Genomic DNA, 22582 nt, shown 5'->3' with positions numbered 1-22582 from the left:
ATTTGAGAAACAGAGGAGAGAAGAGACACTTAAAAAAAAAAAAAAAAAGAGGACAAAATATATAGTGACGTTTTTTACCCAAAAAAAGAGGCCAAAATATATGGTGTTTTCCTAAAAAATGTTACCTTATAGAAGAGGCGCGGATGCGCTACTGTAACGTGTAACTATTTACATGTTGCCTTTTAAAATGTGACATCAGACCTTTTCATTTATAAAATAAATAAAAATAATAATTGATATCAAAAAATATTTATACATACGAAAAAATAAAATAAAATAAAATAATTAAAAAAATAATTAAAAAAATAAAAATTTTGAGGTGGGAGTTGCCTTCGGGCCACCCCGAGAGAGAGAGCCTGAATGCCACCCCTGGCCCATGGGGAGGGCAACTGTAGTAAAAGTCAAGTGAGTCGCTTATCTTATGTAAAAGAGTATCAATTACAAAGGTTTTATTTTTTTATAGTTGATTAATTTTCTTGGTTTAGCTGCCTTAAAGTAGTTTTACTTTTGAAGAGTTCTTCAAAAAATTTCAACTTTATCACCAAAATCTTTGTATGGATTGATTTATCGCTTTCCATATATTTGATGATTATTTGTGTGATTAATAAATTTTAAAATCCACTTTAACCTCTTATAGGTTTTATTTGTAGTCTATTTATAATATTTTCAGACCCTGATGAGACTTTGTGCCACATCCATATATGCCTATAATTGTTGACAGCTTGTGGCACCGCAAAACAACTGTGAGATGTGTTCATAACATTTCAAGAATAGTGTTTTAAAGATTCTAAATTAGTTACAAATCAATCACAAATTTGAGAAAATACAAAAATGTCGCAACAAGCTAGGGATAGGACAACCTGTTATGCTAGACAAAGTGGTGATTGAATATAATTTCAAAGTAGAAGTTTTGAGTTCATACCCTATTTATGTAATTCACTTTCCATTTTAAATATATATGTCACATATTGAGCTTCACTTATTCAGAAGAAGTTTAAGCCCACAGATGAGAGCAAGTGTAAAAATATAAATTCAATGGTTAAATTTACAATTTCCAATAATAAATAGTAAGTTAAATGATTAAATCTTTTGTTGGAACCTATAGTACTTTTATCCCTGGCCATTTCAATTAAAATATAAGATGTTTCCCTTTGAGTAGGACAATAAAGTTGACCATCAAGATCGAGTATCAAACGTTTTAGCTAGATCGACTCCCATCCTTTTCTTATTTTTCTTTTTGTAAACGAGAAAAAGATCAGGACAACGTACGTGATCACCTCAATTAAACACTGTTACACTGGTGCTAATTAAGTAAGACAAGATCAGCTAGCGAGGGTCCATTTAGATCAGTGATAGCTAGAAAGTGTGTGTCGTTATTCATAACAACAGTTAATTTATAGATTACGCAATCTCCAACTCCAAATGTATGCTCATGATATCTCAAATAGACACCTTCATTTGGTCCCCCATTGCAGATGGATATACATGTTGAAGGATCTAATCGTAGTCAACTTTATATGGAGGCCAGTTTATCATTTTCCTCATAATGTGGCCCCTCTATATTGCCGGCAAAATATTTTCTAACTTGCAAGGCCAACTGGGATGATTCTCTTTGTTTGTTAATGTGTTTTGAAGAAGACGTATTTTTTCTTTGAGCGCTCTTAGACTGTAGGCATCTATCTAGTAGCGTGCTCCACTATTGAGAGAAGATAAAGCCAAAGGCTCAATTTGATATATGAGCTAGATAGGGTACTAATTTTATTTGGGAGCGTATTATTTTTCTAACCGTTTTTTGTTTTGAGAAGAGAAAACAAAAAGACGAACGCAGTTAGCCCTAGCGGGCTTCTATATATGGATGTTTGCGTTTAAAAGGGAAAAGCAAGCAAAAACAAGATTCAATTTAAGAAGTGATGAGTTGAAAATGATGTTGATAGAAGGCAAGAGGGCAAAGCATAAAAACAACTAAGAAGCTCTTCCACGAAGTTGCGAGTGTCTACAAAGTCACATGAAAAGCTAGGGTCATTTTCTTCAAGTCACTTTCACTTTCAGGGATCGATCCAAAGTTTCACGCGGTATCTCATAACGCGTATAGCATATTCGTTGATTTGCACACAACGGAGAGTTTTTGTGAGAAATATTCCGTACACATGTTTTCTCTCGTAAAGCATCGATCCTTGCCATGGAGTGCAAGGACGGCAGACGGCAGTACTTGGGGGCCTGGGGCCGTAGTTTTGTGTACGAGTATCTCGCTATGTACGTCTTAATTAGCTAAAAGAAACAGACAAGATTGTCTGTCACCTTCGATAACTGCAATGCAAGTTTTGTCACTGCGCGCGATTAATGCTTCTGAATTCAATGCCATGCCAAGACATTAGATTTAGACATCACTACGCGTGTCAATATAGTATATTCTTATCTTAATCCCACAGTGTAAAGATGACAGAGTTCAATCAGAATTAATTAAAAGATTTGGAAGGGAATTTCATGATCAGATTGAGAAGAGATCTCCAAGCATCGATCTCTACTATATATCTAGAGCTTTCTTTTGATTCCTGAAACCCAAAGAATTATTGGTGTGGTTTAAGCTATATATATATATATATATATATATATATATATATATTGAAGATGGTGGTCGAAACTCAACAATAAATTATAAACTATTGGGGTGGAGCTATTTTCTTGGTTTATTCTCAAATTTTGTTAGGATTTATTTTATACTACAGGAATCTATGGAGTTAGTCACATCTTAGTTATCACCCCTAAAAGAAATAGTCAATTTGAAGCTTATCTATAATTACTTATAAAGCTTATTTTTATACAATAAGTAAATAACGTAGTACGTAGCATCCATGAATATTTTTTTATAAGCTATCAATTTTATGTAAATTATTCTTCTGTTCAATATAGGATCAGGGTGTGTAACACCCTCACCTTTTGTATTATCCTTTCTTTTATTAATGCAACCTAAGTTGTCAAAAAAAAAAAAAAAGAACAAACAAATAACTCGTAACTTGTTGGATTTAGATCCTTAGCAATTATGTAAATGAATGTGAGAGAGAGCGAGCCCTTAAGGTGTCCATGCCATCTGTTCGAGTAGTAGGCAGAATGCCAAAGACTTATTCAAACAGATAAGCCTTATAAAAATTCTCTTATATTTACTCCATTGTTAAGCAATTTAAGCAACATAATTGCTATCTCTATCCAGACTATCCTCACTTGTTAGTCATTGGATTACCCAAATGGTTTTTTTTTTTTTTTTGTTTTTTTTATTGGGCTAAATAATCGATTAGAAATAAAAGAAGTGGATAAAATTCATCACAACCCAAACCCCGAACCCAGACCCAAACCCAAACCCAAGCCTAGTATTGGGTCTAGACTCACCGTGGGCCTTCAGTAAGGTCGGAATATCAATGTTCTGATCTTTAATGTTCCTACTTTCTAAAAATGCTAAAACCCTTACTCTCTTGCTGTCTTAAACCCTAATTCACGACCGACTGCATCCAATTTCTCGTGGGGTTTAAGCCCCATCATCACATGGTGAGCTAGCGCCTCTCCAATGGCGATCTCGGGCTTTGGATTCGCATGCAGACCCGATTTCCCTCTCCGTCTCCCTTTCCTTCACTGCGTCCGCTTTCGCGTTCGCAAGGTAATCCTACGCACATACTTCTATTTACTTATCTGTTTGTATGTATGTTTAATCATTCAATTAATACTCTAGGAGTTTGTCATGTCTCATTTGTGGGTTCTTTGTGTTAATCATTGGTTTGCATTTCTGTTTAGCTTCGACTGAGTTCAGTGGCGGCAGTTAAGGCAGTTGATGAGCCGGAGTGTCTTACTACCATCAAAGACACTCATACAAGCAATTCGGTTCATGGACGAGGCAAGTAAAGCTTTTTACTTTCTTTGTGAATTTGGGTTTTTTTATGGTTCAGAATTTTTTTGAACTTCTTATTGCTTTATTCTGTTTTATGAGAGGTTTGATTTTTTATTTTTTATTTTTTGTCCATTTGGGGTGAAGTTGGTGGAGACTGGAAGAGGTTGAACTCTGAAGAGCTTGGAATTAGTACTTCGATGTTTGCTAAGCCTGCGATAAAGGTTATGAATGGGCTCAAGAGAAAGGGTATCACTTGGCTTATAGATGATTTTTATATAGAAGAATGGTGAAAGAGTTACATGTATGCTTTTATATTTCAAAGTTAATTCGATTTGTGTTGCTTTTAATGGAAAGTAATTACATTGCAGTAATGGGCTTAGCCATCTTGTAGAGGTTCCTTGAAAGTTAACATTTCGTGAACCATACTCTTGGATGCTAAAATGATATTTAAAAGACTAACTTGGGCACAGTGTATCTGCACAACAGATATTGGTTATATTCATCTTGTTTAACTGTGTTCTGATGTTTGTCTTCTTTGTTTTAGTGGGAAGCATTTAGCTTTTTTGGGGGGATAAGGCTTATATTTTGGTTAACATATTTGTTACGTATAATCTATTATTATGAATGCTTGTTTTATGCTTATGGTGTCTAAACACTAGTCTTTTTTGTTTTATGTTTTAGGTTATGACGTTTACCTTGTAGGAGGTTGTGTACGGGATCTTATCTTAAAGCGAACACCAAAGGATTTTGATATAATAACCTCAGCTGAACTTAAAGAGGTTGGTCTCAATTTCCACTCAATGGTGTTGATGTTGTAAGTTAGAACTTGCTTCTTGCGCTTGATGCTTCTTGCTGCATGAAACTGTTTTTCATATACGGAGTTATAAGTTTCATAAGAGGCTAATTATGAGTGTAATTTAATGATAAAGTTTACAATGTAGACTTTAACATACAAAGATGAATGTTGACCTGATTTGCAGGTTATGAGAACATTTTCGTGGTGTGAGATAGTTGGCAAATGGTTTCCTATATGCCATGTGCACATTGATGATACAATTGTGGAGGTTTGCCATTTTTGTGTCATTCTAATATATCTTTTATTCACAAGTTGAGAAGTTTTCTTAACCAGGCAAACATTTAACATGATTCCTGGCTGTCTTAGCAGATTGAATATTATTCATACTTTTTCTTTCTTTCTTTCTTTTTTTTTTTTTTTTGATATAACTTAATTGTCTGTCCAAGTCAGGTTTCAAGTTTTAGCACCCGTGGACGAAACTTTGATAGGGACTTGGGTGATGATCTTGAAAGACCATCTAGTTGTGATGAGAAGGATTATATTCGTTGGAAGAATTGTTTGCAGCGGGACTTTACAATTAACGGGTTGATAATAAGACCTTGTAACCTGAAAATTTAAACCTTTCATTTCCTTTTTGTCGTATGGCTTTGAATTTATTTTCTATAGCTTCTTTCTTTTCATTAAGTTAGTCTGCCTCTTTCTTATTGCAGGTTGATTTTTGATCCATATGCAAGAATAGTATATGACTACACAGGAGGAATAGAAGATATTAGAAAAGCTAAAGTGTGCATGTATTTCTTAACAGTTGTGGTTTCTTGAATTACTCTAGACTAGATGGAGATGTACTTTGTCTCACGTAGTCTTCTCTGGGCATAGGTGCAAACTGTGATTCCTGCAAGTTCTTCGTTTCAAGGGGATTGTGGTGCGTTATTTGTAGTGTTTCCTATTTATGATTTACTATATAAATGGGAACTTCTATTTTTTTTTTTTTTCTGTATTTTTTATTTTGTGTCAAGAGGTTTACCGGGGGAACACACACTTTGAACACTTTGAAGTGTTTGCCAAGAAAATAATATATAATGTCATATCTCTGCAGCTCGCATTCTGCGTGCAATAAGAATTGCTGCTCGTTTAGGATTTCGTTTTTCAAGGGAGACAGCTCATTCTATTAAAAATTTGTCTCGCTCAGTAGTAAGACTTGATAAGGTGGCTAAAGAGCATTTTTATTTTCTCATTTATCGTTTCCTTGCAATTGGTATACATAAAATTTTTCCGGCCTAACTTATTTCTCATTCAATATGTTTAGGCGAGGCTTATGCTGGAAATGAATTACATGCTAGCATATGGATCTGCAGAAGCTTCTCTGAGGTTACTATGGAAATTTGGACTCTTAGAGATACTTCTACCCATTCAGGTAAAGTTTGAGAATTGAATTTCTTTTGCTTCTTGTCAGTCAGAGTATTGCAAGTTTAATATAGCTTCATATTGCAGGCAGCTTATTTTGTTCACCATGGTTTCCAAAGACGCGACAAGGGATCTAACATGCTTTTGGTAACTTTCAACTCTTGTCCTTTTGTGTATATGCTTCATGCTTCTTAAGAATATCAAATAGCCTTGTCTTTGGGAAAATGCTAGAAAAACGCGGTTGTTAGATGTTCAAACTCATTCTCTAGTTTTTACTTACTTTTTACACAAATATATCATAAACCAACAGCCCAACTCATGACTTCCTCCACATGGCAATATCACTACTACATCATTTTTATTCTCAATATTGTCATGCAAGTGTCACAATGGACTACAATTACATTTTATGAAGATTTGCACACTATCTTAGTCGTATTTCTTGTATTTTCCCGGCCCTCATATTGCCACCATCAATAGTGCATTCTGGATGTATGTATATTGGTTTTCTTATATATTTTTTTTTAATCATTTCATGCATGCTCTGAACACTCCTAGATACACAACAATGGATCTGAGGTTTCTCTTCCTTTAAGTTTTGATTTTTATAGTATAGCTTTTAGTTGCATCAGTATCATAATATCTGTTACTTGGATATAATTTCAAGAGGCCTGGAGGCTGAGTAGCATTTAACTGACCCCATTTTCTGGTGTTTCATCTGCAGTCTCTGCTTTCTAATATGGATAAACTTCTGGCACCTGACCGGCCATGCCACAGTAGCTTATGGTAAGCTTTTACAAAAACAGTTTTTTTTTTTTTTTTTTTTTTTTAATTTGTTATCCATATCTCATAAAATAGTGATACAAGCCATGAAGTATTCTTTCAAATGGCTTAAACACTTCAATTGCTAAGCAATCATATCTATTTTTTGCCTGTATTCCATGATATACCATTGTTTTTGCATACAAATATGAAGCTTTGTGTATGAAGTTTGTATCTCAAATTCTTCTTTGCCAAATATTGTAGGTAAATCTTAAGAGAATTGAATTTGTTATTTTCCCAATAAGCTCTTGAGGCATCCCGGCATAATAGTCGTGTAGTTCTAGGCCTTCTGTAGCACTATTGTTCAGACTTCCAATTTGACATATTCAGTATGGAAGCTACATTTTTTTTGCCTTACCATTTATATAATTGATCATATAGAGATTCTGTTGTTATATGCCTATGATGTTTCTTTTTTAAAGAACATGAAGGTGCCTATGCTTGCCACATACTCCTCTACCATGTTTATTTTTAAAGAACTTATAAAAAAAAAAATGTTTTTTTTTTTAAAAAAAAAATTATTTTTTTAATTTGAGGTTTTAAAAGGAATAGGATATCTTAGGGGACAATCAAAACATGTGTTTTAATTTTGTGAACTTAATTTTTCCCTTATGATTAGGGTAATGTGACCCAAGTAGATTATGATATATATATCCCATATATATTGAGATCCAAGGAAAGACTCATGATGGGTTTACGCTTTCAGGGTTGGGATCTTAGCATTCCATAAAGCACTGTCCGAGAAGCCTAGAGTTCCTTTGGTTGTTGCTGCATTTAGCCTTGCAGTCCACAATGGCGGAGATATTTCAGAAGCAGTAAACATAGCAAGGAAAATAACTGCACCCCATGATTCCAGCTTTCATGAACTATCAGAACCACAGAATCTTGAGTTTCATGCATTAACAGATGCAGTTATGGATCTTGCAGCATCTGTTAAAGGCGCACTCTGTAAGATGACTGATGAGCATTTTGTATCTCAGGCAATGGCGGGTTACCCTCGAGCACCTTATTCAGATATGGTGCGTCTTTTTATTTATTTATTTTGCGTTTCGAGGAGCTTGATGTGTTTGGACACATCTTAGTTCATTGGGCGATTCTAAACGCACACCAATTTCTTTTCAATCTCAATTTGCAGGTATTTATCCCATTGGGATCATATTTAAAGGTGTGCAGGATTTTTGAGTGTGTGAGAGCGGGCCCTGAGAAGGGATTTGTGACAAAGCAAGGCAGGAAGATTGACTATGAGTCCTTAGCTCTGGGAGGGATGCAAGAAGTAAGGCATGTTTTTGCAAGAATTGTATTCGACACAGTATACCCTCTTAGTCTGAATCAAGAACAGAGTCGTACATAAATAATATAATAGAAGTTTTCTGATCACATTGTTATAAGCTTTTCGAGTGTTGAGAATATAATAATTCTTGCATTCTTTTTCCCTCGCATAAATTAAATTGTGTGGAATATAAATAAATTAAGGCCTATTTGTTTTCGCGTAAAATATTTTCTGTCGAGAATTTTATTTATTTATTTTTTTTTGCTGAAAACATTTTCTAAAAAAGTGGTATTTTTTGTTGGTTGTTTGGAACCATGAAAATGCTTCGAAAAACATTTTTTTGGCCTTTAAGGGTGGAATTCAGCCTTCATGGGTGTGATTGAATTCCAGCCTTCAAGGGTGGTGTAAATAGATATACACCACCGCAAACTTTAGTTTCATTCCATTCAGCAATCAAACTCGCCTATTGGGTTTTGCTAAACAACCTTGTCTGTGGAATTGCATTGGTTATGGAGCTGAGATCGGAGTATTAATTATAATTTTGGCCAACATTAGTGTGAAAGAACAAATAAATATGGACCAATCGACTCGTAAATAGTCTCACGTACTAGACATCTATTTAGCAACACAATTTTAAGGAAGAAAGCGTAAAAAGTATTACCCCCTAAATAAAGGGACCCGAGATCCTGTACAATAGGCTGCCCTATTACACTTTACACTGCAGTATAGTATAGCACATTTAAACAAAATTAGTAATGAAAACTTCAAAGGAAATACAAAATTGCAGTGAAACTCTTGGGCTAAAGGGACCGGGATCCTGTGCAATAGGTGCACCTCTGTTTGTTTTCGTCGACGTTTATGGTGCAAAGCTTGCTAGTTTGATCACAAGCTATGAATAGGATCGCATCTGGATCTTCAGGCTTCATGTCGAAAACCTAAAAACCAAATTAGAAAAGTATTTGTTTTCATAATGTTTGTATATAATTTCTTCTCTCTTGGCTTTTGATTCAAAATGACCCAAAGAATCACAAGATTTGAGGACTCACTTCATGACTGAAGAATGAAGTGGATTGAATATTGTTGATGGGTTGTTCTCCATCATTACTTGAAGTACTGCCATCATCATCACTGGGAGGAGGAGGAGGAGGAGGAGGAGGGTCTCTGTGCCATGGTGAAAGGAAGGGGTTATCAAAATCCAAAAAGGAAGTGAGTTGTGAGTAATCCAGTGGCTTTGGTTGATGTTGTCGCAGGTCGTAGTGGAGTTGGTCCTGATATGTTTGCATAAGTGCATCATAGTACATTTCTGCCTTGATTACATATGGATACAACACGTACCTTGAAGCCATCGATCTCGATCTCTTTATTTCTCTCGCTCCCTCCATCTCTTTTTCTTCTTTATTTTGCAGCTAATATATATACCTCTCACGACTCACTATATATATAATGTTTTAATTAATTAAGGTCTATTGACTGATAAGGACTAGGATTTTGTTGTAATCGGTTAATTACATGGTTTTCGACTAGTACTAGCCTACTAGGATTATAACTGTATATGCATGTCGTGAACCTTTAGAACTAGTACTCTTCTTTCTTCGTCCACCCCTTTTCTCATCTCAGCCCCAACAACTGCATGCAAACCTACGTACGTGGCTGCCTTCAGATGCGGTATTTAAATCTAGCTAATAAAAATACCTTAATTTGCATTTACACATTTCGCGGATATATATAACTAACGTTGACAACAAATGAATTGGCTATTGATTTAACAGTGACCCACTTTTTTATGGAATTGTATTTTTAAACCATCAATCAACCTCATCTTGGAGGAGAAGTGTGAGGAATATTATTCCATATTCGGAGTATTTTGTATTTAATTGGATGCAGATATGTATATATAATTTTAGTTATTAGAGATTATGAAGAATTAATAATGATTCTATTAAGTCCTAATTCAATCTAAATGAGCTTGTGTCATGGTCGTAGATTTAGAGAATTTTTACCAATAGATCCTATATTATAAAATTCACAATTTAAGTACATGTCAAAAAATAAATTACAAATTACATTTATATGTTTAAAACAATAATTAAATTTTGTTAATTTTTTATTTATTTATTTCGCTAATTATATTTTTTAATTTTTTAAACTTTATTTCTCAATCTTGCCCCTGTAAAATAAAATCTGGACTTCGTCACTAATTTTAGTCATAAATACTTTATCCTAGAAAAACTCCAAGCTAGGGATGCAATAGAATTACGGTACCAAGTCAAAGGGAAAATTTAATTGTGGCAATTCGTATATGCGTGTTGAATTCAGTTCATATTGAGGCATAAGTATAAAACCATGTAAGTACCCTAACTCACTAATTATGTGTCGAGTTTGTCGGTAATGTAAAAAAATTGCCAACAAAATATTGTTGAACTTTTTGGCATGACCAAATCCTTAGTCAAACGAGTGATAAATAGGTGATTAAATCAGACTTTTCTACGACTGATTTTTTGAATTGCATGGAATTCAAGCAACCCCATAGAGATGGGGTTTGTATGACTAGCATGTCTTGGATAAGTGAAACTTACACTCTGGGTTACTCGGAATAAGGGCACCCCACAACCTTCCTCTCTATAGGGCACACACCCAATTATTGGGATCCTTATTCCTAGGTGATTACCCTGAAAGTTTGTTCATTTAATCAACAGAACAGTAGCATTGTACATGCTTTTGCAGTTAGGAGCTTGGTCCTTGCGATATATAATAAGATTGAGAGGGATCTGTCTTCTTTTCTTCTGACTGAAAATGAGCACAATAACAAACAGGGAAGAGTAATGCAAAAACCAATTACAAAAAATGGCATATTATATAAATATATTCCTCCAAGGGGAAACTAATCCCCAAAATTACCAAGTACCAAATAGATACTATATATTGAGTTTGAGGATGAAATCAAAACCATACACTCAAGAATCAAATAAGGCACACAAATATTATATGATCGATCAAAAAAAAAAAAAAAAAAACCCTTTCGTAACATTTGATTGTTGACCATCACCTAGACTCACACCTTCGCAAGTGCTGTGGCAGCAGGGTCAGGAGTAACACCACCAGTAGTTGGCCTAAAAAGAACAACAAGACACATGTCATGATTGAATAATCATGGAGAGCAGCCTTCCTTCGAATGAAGTATTCAAGCATGTTAGAGAATACAACGAACATGGCAAGGCAAAGCAAAGCAGAAATTAATCTCAGCAAATGCAGGAAAAAGATACTTACAGCCCAAGAGAGACTTTGACAGCATCATAAATTCCCCATTGGGCACCCGTGAGGGTTCCGATCATGACTATACGAAGAGGAAGGCCACGGGTACAGAGACCCCACAATCCCATCTTCTTTACAGCCTGCAACAGACAAATACAACAAACAAAGTGAGCACATGAGAAGAGAGATATCTGCATACATATACATACGATCTATATATATATATATCCTTGAAGTCCTATGCAAAGAATTCACGCACATCACCGACAGTTGCACCCTTGGCATTGTTGAGGAAAGACACCAGATTGTCAGCAGGGTGTGAGATGATAGCACAGAATATACCAGCCACATATCCGCCAGCAAGGCTCACCCCAAGCTGCAGAGTTTGGCTGCACTGGTCTTTTGGGGTTGGGATGGCATGCTTGTACATCATCTCCACAATAGTCTCAAAGGATGCAAATTTCATCATGGTATCTGCAGAAAACAAACTCTGATCATCAGAAACTTCCTAATGAAATGAATTTATAAGATTCAATTCTTCCTACAACCAAACCAATTACATAAGTGTAGTTAATTTGATGAAGACAAATCAAAAACTCCACTCGCTACGGCTGGCCACTTTTCACACAAAAATCATGCCTCATCACAGGCACATTGATAGTAGCTCAACATTGCCACGTCGAACCAAGAGGGCTCATCAGCCCAACCCAAAATACTTGGCTCTTGAGAATGATACAGCTAAGCAAGGAGCAAGGGGTTACGTGGATAAGCAAGAGAATGATACAGCTAAGCAAGGAGCAAGGGGTTACGTGGATAAGCAAGAGGAGATAGCAGCCCAAGGTGTCAACATACAGGAAGTCGGTGTGCAGTAGCTAGAGTCCTAATTCTACTTTACTTTGTAGTAGTAATCCTAAGTCTAGACGTAATAGTTTTACTTCTACAATTAGGACTAGTTTTACAAGTAAGTCTTACAGTAGTCGGTTATTAAGTAGTATAAATAAGAGGTCTTTGTAAAGAACAAGGCATTGAGAATTATTAAGCTAAAGCTTATTTGTGGTTTATCTCCAGCCCCAATTGGAGTATTTGTGGTCTCTCCTACCCGAAAGGAGCTATTATATCTAGCATATTTTTGTTCTCTGTTGTTGGGTTCCATCAACTTGGTATCAGAGCTATGTCGACCAATAAGGAGCGTATTGAGAAACTAGAAGCTGATATTCTTGAGCTGAAGGAAGGAATGCAAAAGATGGCTACGGAGTCGCAAATCCAGGCATCTTTCCGTGAGATTAAGGAATTAATCTCCCAATCGGCATTGAAGGACAATAATGAGAAGGGTTCAACGTCTCACTCACCAGAAGGGAATGTTGGCCATTCTAGTGGGCCCAAGGTGACGAGTGGGGATAACCATTCATACATGCCGCGCCCAACCAAGTTGGATTTTCCTCGATATTCAGGAGATGATCCTACGGTTTGGTTGGATCGGGTGACGCAGTATTTTGACTACCAACGGACACCTGATGATCAAAGAGTAAGATTGGCGGCCTTTCACTTAGAAGGGGAAGCCAACCAATGGTGGCAATGGATGAAGAATGTGTATAGGGATGAACAACTTGCTATTACATAGGAAGGGTTCGAAAAGGAGATAATGATTCGTTTCGGTCCCACCGAAATAGAGGATTATGACGAGGCGTTATCAAGAATTCAACAACATGGGACGTTGAGAGAATATCAACGTGACTTTGAAAGATTAGCCAACAGAGTGGTTGGATGGCCTCAGAAGGCTCTTGTGGGAACCTTTCTTGGAGGGTTGAAGGACGAGATTGTGGATGTAGTTCGAATGTTTAAACCGCGAACTCTTCGTGATGCATTTGAGCTTGCCCGTATGAAGGATGACACAATTAATAAACACAAAAAGCATCAAAAAGGTGAGACACGACCTGCTCCTTTTACCAAACCTTCACATGTACCAAAGGCAACAAATCCAAGTTCTATGGCAAACACCAATTCACGATTCAACTCAACATCCAAGAAACTCTCTTGGGAAGAGATGCAAAAAAGAAGGGAGAAAGGACTTTGCTTTAGTTGTAATGAAAAATTTACTCCGGGCCATAGATGTCAAGTTCCGCAGTCGTTTTTTATTGAAGCATATATACCAAATTCAGCTTTGGAAAACCATGATGCCGATGAGGAAGAGCTAGGCGATGAGTTGCTCAAAATTGACGAGGGACCATTAATCTCTCTCCATGCAATTTCAGGATGTACTGGGCCAAAGACCATGCGAGTGAAAGCCATGGTGGGTCAACGTGAGTTGATTATTTTGATTGATAGTGGGTCAACCCACAACTTTGTGGATCAAAAGCTTGCTCAAGCCCTCCATCTAGCTGTTACACCCATTGAAGAATTCATGGTCAAGGTGGCAAATGGGGAAGGACTAGCCTGCAAGGAAAGGTATGATAATGTGTCAATCAAAATACAAGATTTTAAATTCTCTACCACATTATTTTCCTTACCATTACATGGACTAGATATAGTATTGGGCATCCAATGGCTTGAAAAGCTTGGGCCCGTGGTATGCAACTGGAAGGATATGACCATGGAATTCAAAATAAATAATCGTTCACTTACTCTGGCTGCCTATTCAACGGTCCCTACTCGAGAGGTTAACATGCAAGTCCTAGAACGTGAAATACAAGCTGGGGCAACATTGTTTGCTATTTGTCCTAAGGAGGGTCAAACTGCCACCAGAATCGTGGGACCTCCAGACTTGACAATCATGCTTAAGGAGTTTGGTCATTTAATGGAGGAATCAAAGGAGTTGCCGCCACCAAGAGAATTTGACCATCGAATTCCCATGAAGGAGGGAGCAATGCCGGTCAACGTGAGGCCTTACCGCTATGCCCACTTTCAAAAAAATGAAATTGAGCGGCAGGTAGCAGAGATGCTAAACACAGGCCTTATTCGTCCAAGCACAAGTCCGTTCTCTTCGCCAATCTTGCTAGTGAAAAAGAAAGATGGATCGTGGCGTTTTTGTACGGACTATCGGGCGTTGAATGCAGTAACCATTAAGGATCGGTTCCCAATTCCCACGGTCGATGACATGCTAGATGAGTTGCACGGGGCTATGTATTTTACTAAATTGGATCTGCGTGCGGGCTATCACCAAGTTCGAGTGCATCCCGACAACATCCATAAAACAGCATTCCGAACCCATAGCGGTCATTATGAATACTTAGTGATGCCATTTGGGTTATGTAATGCCCCATCCACATTTCAAGCTGCCATGAATGAGGTATTTAGACCTTACTTGAGAAAATTCTTGTTGGTATTCTTTGACGATATATTGGTCTATAGCAGAAAGTGGGAGGAACATCTGTTTCACCTGAGAATAGTCTTTCAAATTCTAAGTGAAAGGAAGTTCTTTGTGAAGCCTTCTAAATGTGTTTTTGGAGCACGAGAAGTGGATTATTTGGGTCACATTATTTCTCACAAAGGAGTGCGGGTGGATAATCGGAAGATAGAAGCAATGCAGTCATGGCCCAAGCCAAAAACCATCACAGAGCTTCGAGGGTTTTTGGGTCTTACTGGATATTACCGCAAATTTGTGCAAAATTATGGGCTCATAGCCGAACCCTTAACTAACCTTCTTAAAAAGGGGAATTTTCTGTGGAACCCAAAGGCAGAACAGGCTTTTGAAGAACTGAAACGAGCCATGATCACAACACCAGTTCTAGCTCTACCTGATTTTTCTGAGATTTTTGTTATAGAAACGGATGCATCAGATTATGGAATTGGAGCAGTTTTGGGTCAAAAGGGACGTCCTATTGCGTTCCTAAGTAAAGCCCTTGGCCCATCCAAAAAGAATTGGTCTGTATACTCTAAAGAAATGTTAGCTATTACAGAGGCAATCAAGTTGTGGCGATCATATTTATTGGGCCAACGATTTCAGATTCTAACGGATCAAAAAAGCTTGAAGTTTCTATTAGAACAACGTGTTGTTACCCCGGAACAGCAAAAGTGGGTCTCGAAACTAGTGGGCTTTGAATATGAGATTATTTATCGGCCAGGGAAGACCAATGCGGTAGCAGATGCATTATCGCGAAGGGTTGACAGCCCTATGTTACATACCTTACACGATGCTATGTGTGAAGGTATTTCAGCACCTCAATTTAGCATATGGGATGACTTAAAAGAGGCAAATACACGTGACCCATACCTGGTAGCATTGCACCAGAAACTCGCAAGTCAACCTGAGAGCATGGCTAATTACATGGCAAAAGAAGGTTTGATGTATTTTAAAGGGCGACTTGTCATTTCCCCAACATCAATTCTCAGACATCATCTACTTCGAGAGTTTCACGACTCAAAAATGGCCGGACATTCGGGAGTGTTACGAACATTAAAGAGGTTAACCCAGAATTTTTACTGGGAGTCCATGAAGAAAGATGTACAAAACTATGTCGCTGCTTGTGATATCTGTCAGCGGAATAAATATGAAGCAAAATCACCCTCGGGCCTTCTCCAGCCATTACCAATTCCTAATCAGATATGGGAGGATATCAGTCTTGATTTTATTGATGGCTTGCCCATGTCTGCTGGAAAAAATTCAATCTTAGTGGTTGTCGATCGTTTGACAAAGTATGCTCATTTTTTTGCATTAGCCCACCCATATTCTGCCAAAACGGTTGCAGAAGTGTTTGTAACTGGGGTTATGAAGCTACATGGGATACCGAGATCCATTGTAAGTGATCGTGATCCCATATTTATCAGTTCTTTTTGGAGGGAATTTTTTAAGTTGCAGGGGACGGAATTAAAAACTAGTTCCGCATATCATCCGCAAACTGACGGCCAAACGGAAGTCATTAATCGTTGTCTTGAACAATACTTGCGGTGTTTCACCAATCAACATCCCAAACAATGGAAGTCATTCTTAGCCTGGGCAGAATATTGGTACAATACCACATACCACCAGTCAACCGGGACTACACCATTTCAGGCTCTCTACGGACGGCCACCGCCACGATTGATTAATTATGTGGGAGAATCTTCGTTAGTAAGTGAAGTTGATCAGAATTTACAAACTAGAGATGCAGTGTTACGGAATCTCAAACAACACCTATATCATGCCAATAATAAAATGAAACAGTATGCAGATGCCCACCGCAGAGAGGTCAAGTTGCAGGTTGGTGAATGGGTGTATTTGAAGTTGCAACCCTATCGCCAAAGCAGCCTATTCAGACGTGCTTATCAAAAGTTGGCTAGTAAGTACTTTGGGCCATTTCAGGTGTTAGAAGAAGTGGGTGCCGTGGCCTATAGACTTGCCCTACCAGATGATTCTAAAGTGCATCCAGTCTTTCATGTCTCACTCCTAAAGAGGAAGATTGGGGATTCTCACATAGCTTCATCTATTTTGCCTCCATTTTCAGAAGACAACAACCCAATCATCGAACCGCTACACTTCTTGGATTTTAGGTGGGTTAAACGAGGAGCTAAATTTGTTACGGAAGCACTAGTTCAATGGAAGTATTTGGCACCTGAAGACGCAACATGGGAGGAGGTTGAGCAGCTGCAGCAACAATTTCCTTTGGTTAACCTTGCGGACAAGGTTCCACTTCAAGGGGGGGCGAATGATAGTAGCTCAACATTGCCACGTCGAACCAAGAGGGCTCATCAGCCCAACCCAAAATACTTGGCTCTTGAGAATGATACAGCTAAGCAAGGAGCAAGGGGTTACGTGGATAAGCAAGAGGAGATAGCAGCCCAAGGTGTCAACATACAGGAAGTCGGTGTGCAGTAGCTAGAGTCCTAATTCTACTTTACTTTGTAGTAGTAATCCTAAGTCTAGACGTAATAGTTTTACTTCTACAATTAGGACTAGTTTTACAAGTAAGTCTTACAGTAGTCGGTTATTAAGTAGTATAAATAAGAGGTCTTTGTAAAGAACAAGGCATTGAGAATTATTAAGCTAAAGCTTATTTGTGGTTTACCTCCAGCCCCAATTGGAGTATTTGTGGTCTCTCCTACCCGAAAGGAGCTATTATATCTAGCATATTTTTGTTCTCTGTTGTTGGGTTCCATCACACATATATTAGTTCCCAGTCGTTTGGTACATAAACAAGAAGAAACATTTCTTAAACCAGATAACTACAAAATGTTTCAATCAATCACAGAACAAAAATTGCAGTTGCACATACCAATCTGTCCAAAAACCAATAAAATCAAAACTGTCTTGCATTCCTGAGCTGATAGATACAATAAACCAGAAAAGTAAAAGTAACAAGAAACAATTGAAATGCTTCAACTTACATGGAATCTGACGACCCCAAAGAGGAACAAGCCCTTTGTACAAGCTGCACAATCAAACAATGATAAAATTAAAATTCCGAAAGCGAGTAATTCCATAGTTACCACATAACAAAGCCAAAATGATTTGCATAGTTCCATACCCAAGAGCTCCTTCAGACTTGACAAACTTGGGAAGCCCATCTCCTAAACCTCGGGCGAACCCAGGCTGAGTTTGGACACGAACTTTCACGGCCTCCATGGGGCAGAGGGCAACATCAGCAATCACTTCAGCAGATGCTGAACCAGCAAGATAGATCAAGGTTTTGTACTTGGCGGCATACTCAGGACCAGCAATGTCCGAGTAGTACTTCTTAAAGAACTCATAAAATCCATACTTGCAAGCACCTTGCGCACTGTAACCAAGCAAAGTGGGCACCCAACCTCTAAAGAAACCTCTAACTCCCTGTTCCTTCAGCAAAACTCCAAATCCAGACGAGATGCTCTTATATTTCGCTGGGTCAATCTGCAATTTTTTGGAAACACCAATCTTACTCCAATTTCCAATGAGTCTGAGGGACACATACATACATACATACAACTTAACAAACCCTTGTCTTATTAAGATACAGTAATTTGAACATCACTTGGAACTTCGAAATTTAACAAGTCAACCAGTTTGACCCATTAAAAAAAAAAAGGAAAAAAAAAAATCTACGGCTTTAACCGCCGCCGCCGCCGCCGCCTTCTTTTCAAAGTTCAAAGGTAGAAAGACCACAGTTCAAAGTTTAGTGGAGACCAAACTTTGTACAAATCCCTTGAGGGGTTCAACAGGAATTTTTAAGCCACCAACCAAATTATTTAAGAATCATTTACATATTATAGATTGAAAAGTCAAAACCCATTGAAGATTGAAAGCACGACACCAATTTCACATACAAACTCGCTTTCTTTGTAAATTTGGATCTGATCACCTTCCTATGAGAGGACTGAGGACTCATATCAAAGATTGTAACATAAACCAATAAATAACCGAATAAAGACGAACCCAATATTTGATTTAATCATTCAGAATTGCATTTCCAATCACAAAACAGAATTCGACGTCACAGATGATCCCATTAGTGACAAGTTATGAGTTTTCCTAACAGAATACAGAAAGATTATCAATGAAATAAGCAAATGTTTAAGACCGAGAATTAATTAATTAATTAAAAATTAGTAGAAGAAAGAAAGTGAGAGAGAGAGAGAGAGAGAGGACCTGCATATTGCACTTGACGACATCGAGAGGAGTAATAAGCGTGTGGGTGAGACCAGTGCAGAGGGACCCACCGGCCGTACACACGGCGTAGAAAGCCGGTGAGTACATCTCGATCTTCTCCTTCGGTGCCGGAACCACAAAACTCTTCGACGAGGATGATGATCCATGAGGGCTCGTCGTCCTCAACGTGTCCAAATCGAACGGCCTCGTTTTCTTCAACAAAGAAGAAGAAGAAGAAGAAGAAGAATAGAGGAAGGTTGGGATGAGAGACTTGCGAGAGTCATCGTGGGGAGACATTTCTGGGTAAATATTTTGGCGTTCGAGTTTCTGACTCTCTCTCTCGCGCTCCTTTCTCAAATGCGTTTGGAGCACGAGAATCGAAAATGTATGGTTCTTCAAAGCACTTTTCCCTGCTTCGCGCGCGGGTTTCTCTTTTATAGTGCTTTCCCGGGAAAATTCGCTTCCTGGAGTTTGGTGTTCAGTTGATTTACGGCGTTGACTCGGCTATTGAGTGAAAGAGAAATGCTACAAGGCTCTCCTCCAATGTTCGAAATGTCGTTGACTAACTTCCGTTCCTTTCCGTTCAATTTTGGCCTAATATCAAATAAAAAGAATATCAGGAAAAATAATAATAATAATAATAATAATAATAGTAATACATGCACTGCACTCCTCAAATTACCGTCTCTTAGCTAATGTCCCTCTAAATTATAAAATGTGTTAATGTAAAATCAGGAAAAAATGTAAAATCATTTTTTTTAAGGGAATATATTAAGTAAGTAGATAAAATTTGACTATAAAGAGTAAAATATTTTTTATCATACCTCATAGATCTTTGAGTTCATTTTAATACCACATAAAACTAATTGTAAATTGGATAAACCATAAAGATTAATGTTTTTTGCATTTTTCCCATAAAAATAAAGACGGCTACAATACGAGGAGTGTCCGCATAGATTAAATCATAATTTATTATCAAGGATCAGAATCTAAATGGGAGGTAAAACATAATTTTAATAGAGGTTATTTAAGCATAAATAGTAATAAAAATTTAAAAGATCAATTGAAAACCAAGAGACCCTCTTGGTCGATCTATACATAGTTTCGTTCCTAGGTGATCACATGACCATCTCTCTGTTGTAGGAAGGAGTTATTGCATGGCTACCTTTATCTGCTGTAAAAAATTTATATCATGTAAAACTTTAGAGTAACCCTATTTATTACACAACTATATATATATATATATATATATAATGTTGATATAGCAAAATAAAAATAAAAATTAAATAATTAGTTATAAGTACTGCTACATCAATGACAATAATTATGTGATAAAATAGTTGTACATTGAAAGAAAAGATAAAACTATAGAAATTAAATGCGGAATAATAAAATAGACAATAAATTTTACGTGTGACCTATATCCACACAATAAAGCTTTAAGACTACACTATACTTTTGATTTTAAAATACAAATTATTCATAGTTATAGCAAAAATATGAAAAATGAATACAATACAAATAAGATAATCAAATCATAAAGATTTAACAATCAATCACAAAGATTTGATATGTATTTGCAACGATTTTATGGAAATATGCTCTAACAAACGTAACATTAATACTCAAAACTTTATCACATCTCATATTTCATTAATTTTGATTCTTAGAAAAATGAGAATATATAGAATAAGGTTTTGTAATATTGATAATATATAAGTCTCTAATGACAAATAATTAGATAGAATTACAGGAGAGGACAAATGGTCGACTCCATTTCAAGTAAAGTTTCTAGGCTTTTTGACTCCGTAAGAGTCACATATAAATTATTTTGTTCAGAAGGGCTTGACAATTCCACGCTCGAGGCCAATTTAGGTAAGCAGGGACGTTATCGATCGGTAAGCAAAGACGTGTTGTTCAAAGAACCTTCCCAGGCTCCAGCTATCACCATCTTTCAAACCTTCAGCTCCACGTTATTTTGAAGCTTTTGACGATTTTTACCAACTTCCATGTCACCCAACCCAACGCCATTGCTTAATTGCTTCACGTAATAATGTTGCTTTACCCATGCGGAAATTTAAATTCATTGATCACCTTTTTACCAATTGATGCTTTGCTTCAGCCTTCAAGCAACCGATTATAGCCAGCCTCAACAAATGTATATATATATATTTTCTTAAGACATTATTTTAGTATTTTATTTACTCATGTTGCTTCTATTAAAAATCTCAATTCAACCCATTTTAGAGTATTTATATTCAGCTTGGCAAATTTTTTTTTTCAGTTAAAATAGCTAGTCGGGTGAGACTACTTTTGCTATAAGGCTAGCTAAAAGTAACTCAATGAATATGATTTGACACTTTTTAACCCATTATTAAACAAGTAAAATTAAAATTGATTTATAAACTTATAACAAATATGGTAACGCAAATTGTTACATGTGTAGTTGACAATGCTCTTTAAAGCATTTCTAACAGCATTAAGTATTTTATCTAGTGAAAAAGTATAATTTTTTATTTTAACTATTGTTTTTTCACTACACACTCCAACATATTATTTTTTTTATTCTCTACTTGCTTTAAAATATTATTTCTCATTATTTTTTTTTATTATATTATTGCCAACACTTAATTAAAGAGAAAAACAAACACATATATAGAAATCATTTATAAAAACAAAAATAAACACATATGAGGAACATTCATCTCACATACATGTACTAATTCTTAAAGTTAATAACATAAATAAATTTTTTCATCCAACTGCAAATAATTTGTTTCCATCCGTGTGTTTCCATACAATAAATTTTTTCATCTAATTGCAATTGATTTGTTTCTATCCGTGTGTTTACATTAAATAAATTTTTTTTTGTATTCAATTTTTTCATCCAACTATGTGAAGAAATTTTGTGAGCGAGAGAGATAAATTTTGTGTGAAGAAATTTTGTGTTTGAGAGAGAGACCTAGCAGATGTGAAGAGGTGTTCAGAATAAATAAAATATATTGGGTAAAAAGATGTGAAATAAAGAAATAATAAACAAAATAAAAATAAACAATATTTTATTCATCTAGTGTGCTACAGTGAATAACTCCAGATATTCTAGTTAATGACAAACTACTCTGTTGAAGTTAAAAAAAAAGAGCAATAATAGATAAATATATATAATATTGGTCTTTTACCTAAGCTGTTGGAGATGCTCACAGCTAATAAAGTTTTTTTTTTTGGTGACTATTTTGGAAGAGTGGAAAAAAAAAAATAGTTTACTAAAAAGGTGATCTTCTCAATTTCATTTGAATTAAATAATATCTATTTAATTATATTAGTAGTATTTTTATCTTCTTAAAAAGTAAAAAATAAAACTACCCCTTTGATATATCTAACGGAATAATATTCCGTTCAATGAAGTAGACGATTCTGTTCCGTATCATACACAAGTTTAACCGTTTGGATCGATTAGGGTCAAATATTCAAAGTTGACTACCCGTAACCACCAGGCTGCCCCGCCACCAAATATTTCGGACCCACACCTACTTATTTAACACGTCATCACATGTTTCAGATACAGCGATGACTGCCTGGTGGGCCCCAATCCATCTGTCACTCATTTTCGTCCGCCCGCGAGAC

At 36.5% G+C, this 22582-nt stretch overlaps 2 protein-coding genes across 2 annotated transcripts; one reads left to right on the top strand and one right to left on the bottom strand.

Moving 5' to 3' along the window:
* The first annotated feature begins 3438 nt into the window (after positions 1–3438).
* LOC132175828 (uncharacterized) lies at positions 3439–8276 on the top strand. The gene is made up of 14 exons (XM_059587889.1): positions 3439–3649; positions 3784–3883; positions 4022–4123; positions 4559–4656; positions 4858–4941; positions 5124–5257; positions 5384–5456; positions 5550–5595; positions 5770–5879; positions 5980–6087; positions 6165–6224; positions 6802–6863; positions 7606–7918; positions 8035–8276. Exons 1-14 carry the CDS (start codon positions 3560–3562, stop codon positions 8248–8250), a joined length of 1596 nt encoding a protein of 531 aa, XP_059443872.1. The 5' UTR covers positions 3439–3559; the 3' UTR covers positions 8251–8276.
* A 2734-nt stretch (positions 8277–11010) lies between these two features.
* LOC132173323 (mitochondrial phosphate carrier protein 3, mitochondrial-like) lies at positions 11011–19468 on the bottom strand. Its single transcript, XM_059584786.1, has 6 exons — positions 18959–19468; positions 17862–18223; positions 17722–17765; positions 11681–11895; positions 11437–11561; positions 11011–11279 (listed from the first exon to the last, which is right to left on the bottom strand). Exons 1-6 carry the CDS (start codon positions 19253–19255, stop codon positions 11222–11224), a joined length of 1101 nt encoding a protein of 366 aa, XP_059440769.1. The 5' UTR covers positions 19256–19468; the 3' UTR covers positions 11011–11221.
* Positions 19469–22582: the final 3114 nt, after the last annotated feature.

Source organism: Corylus avellana, chromosome ca3 (assembly GCF_901000735.1).
Source record: "Corylus avellana chromosome ca3, CavTom2PMs-1.0".
Lineage (NCBI taxonomy): Eukaryota > Viridiplantae > Streptophyta > Magnoliopsida > Fagales > Betulaceae > Corylus > Corylus avellana.
This window is presented reverse-complemented; position numbering and strand designations above follow the sequence as displayed.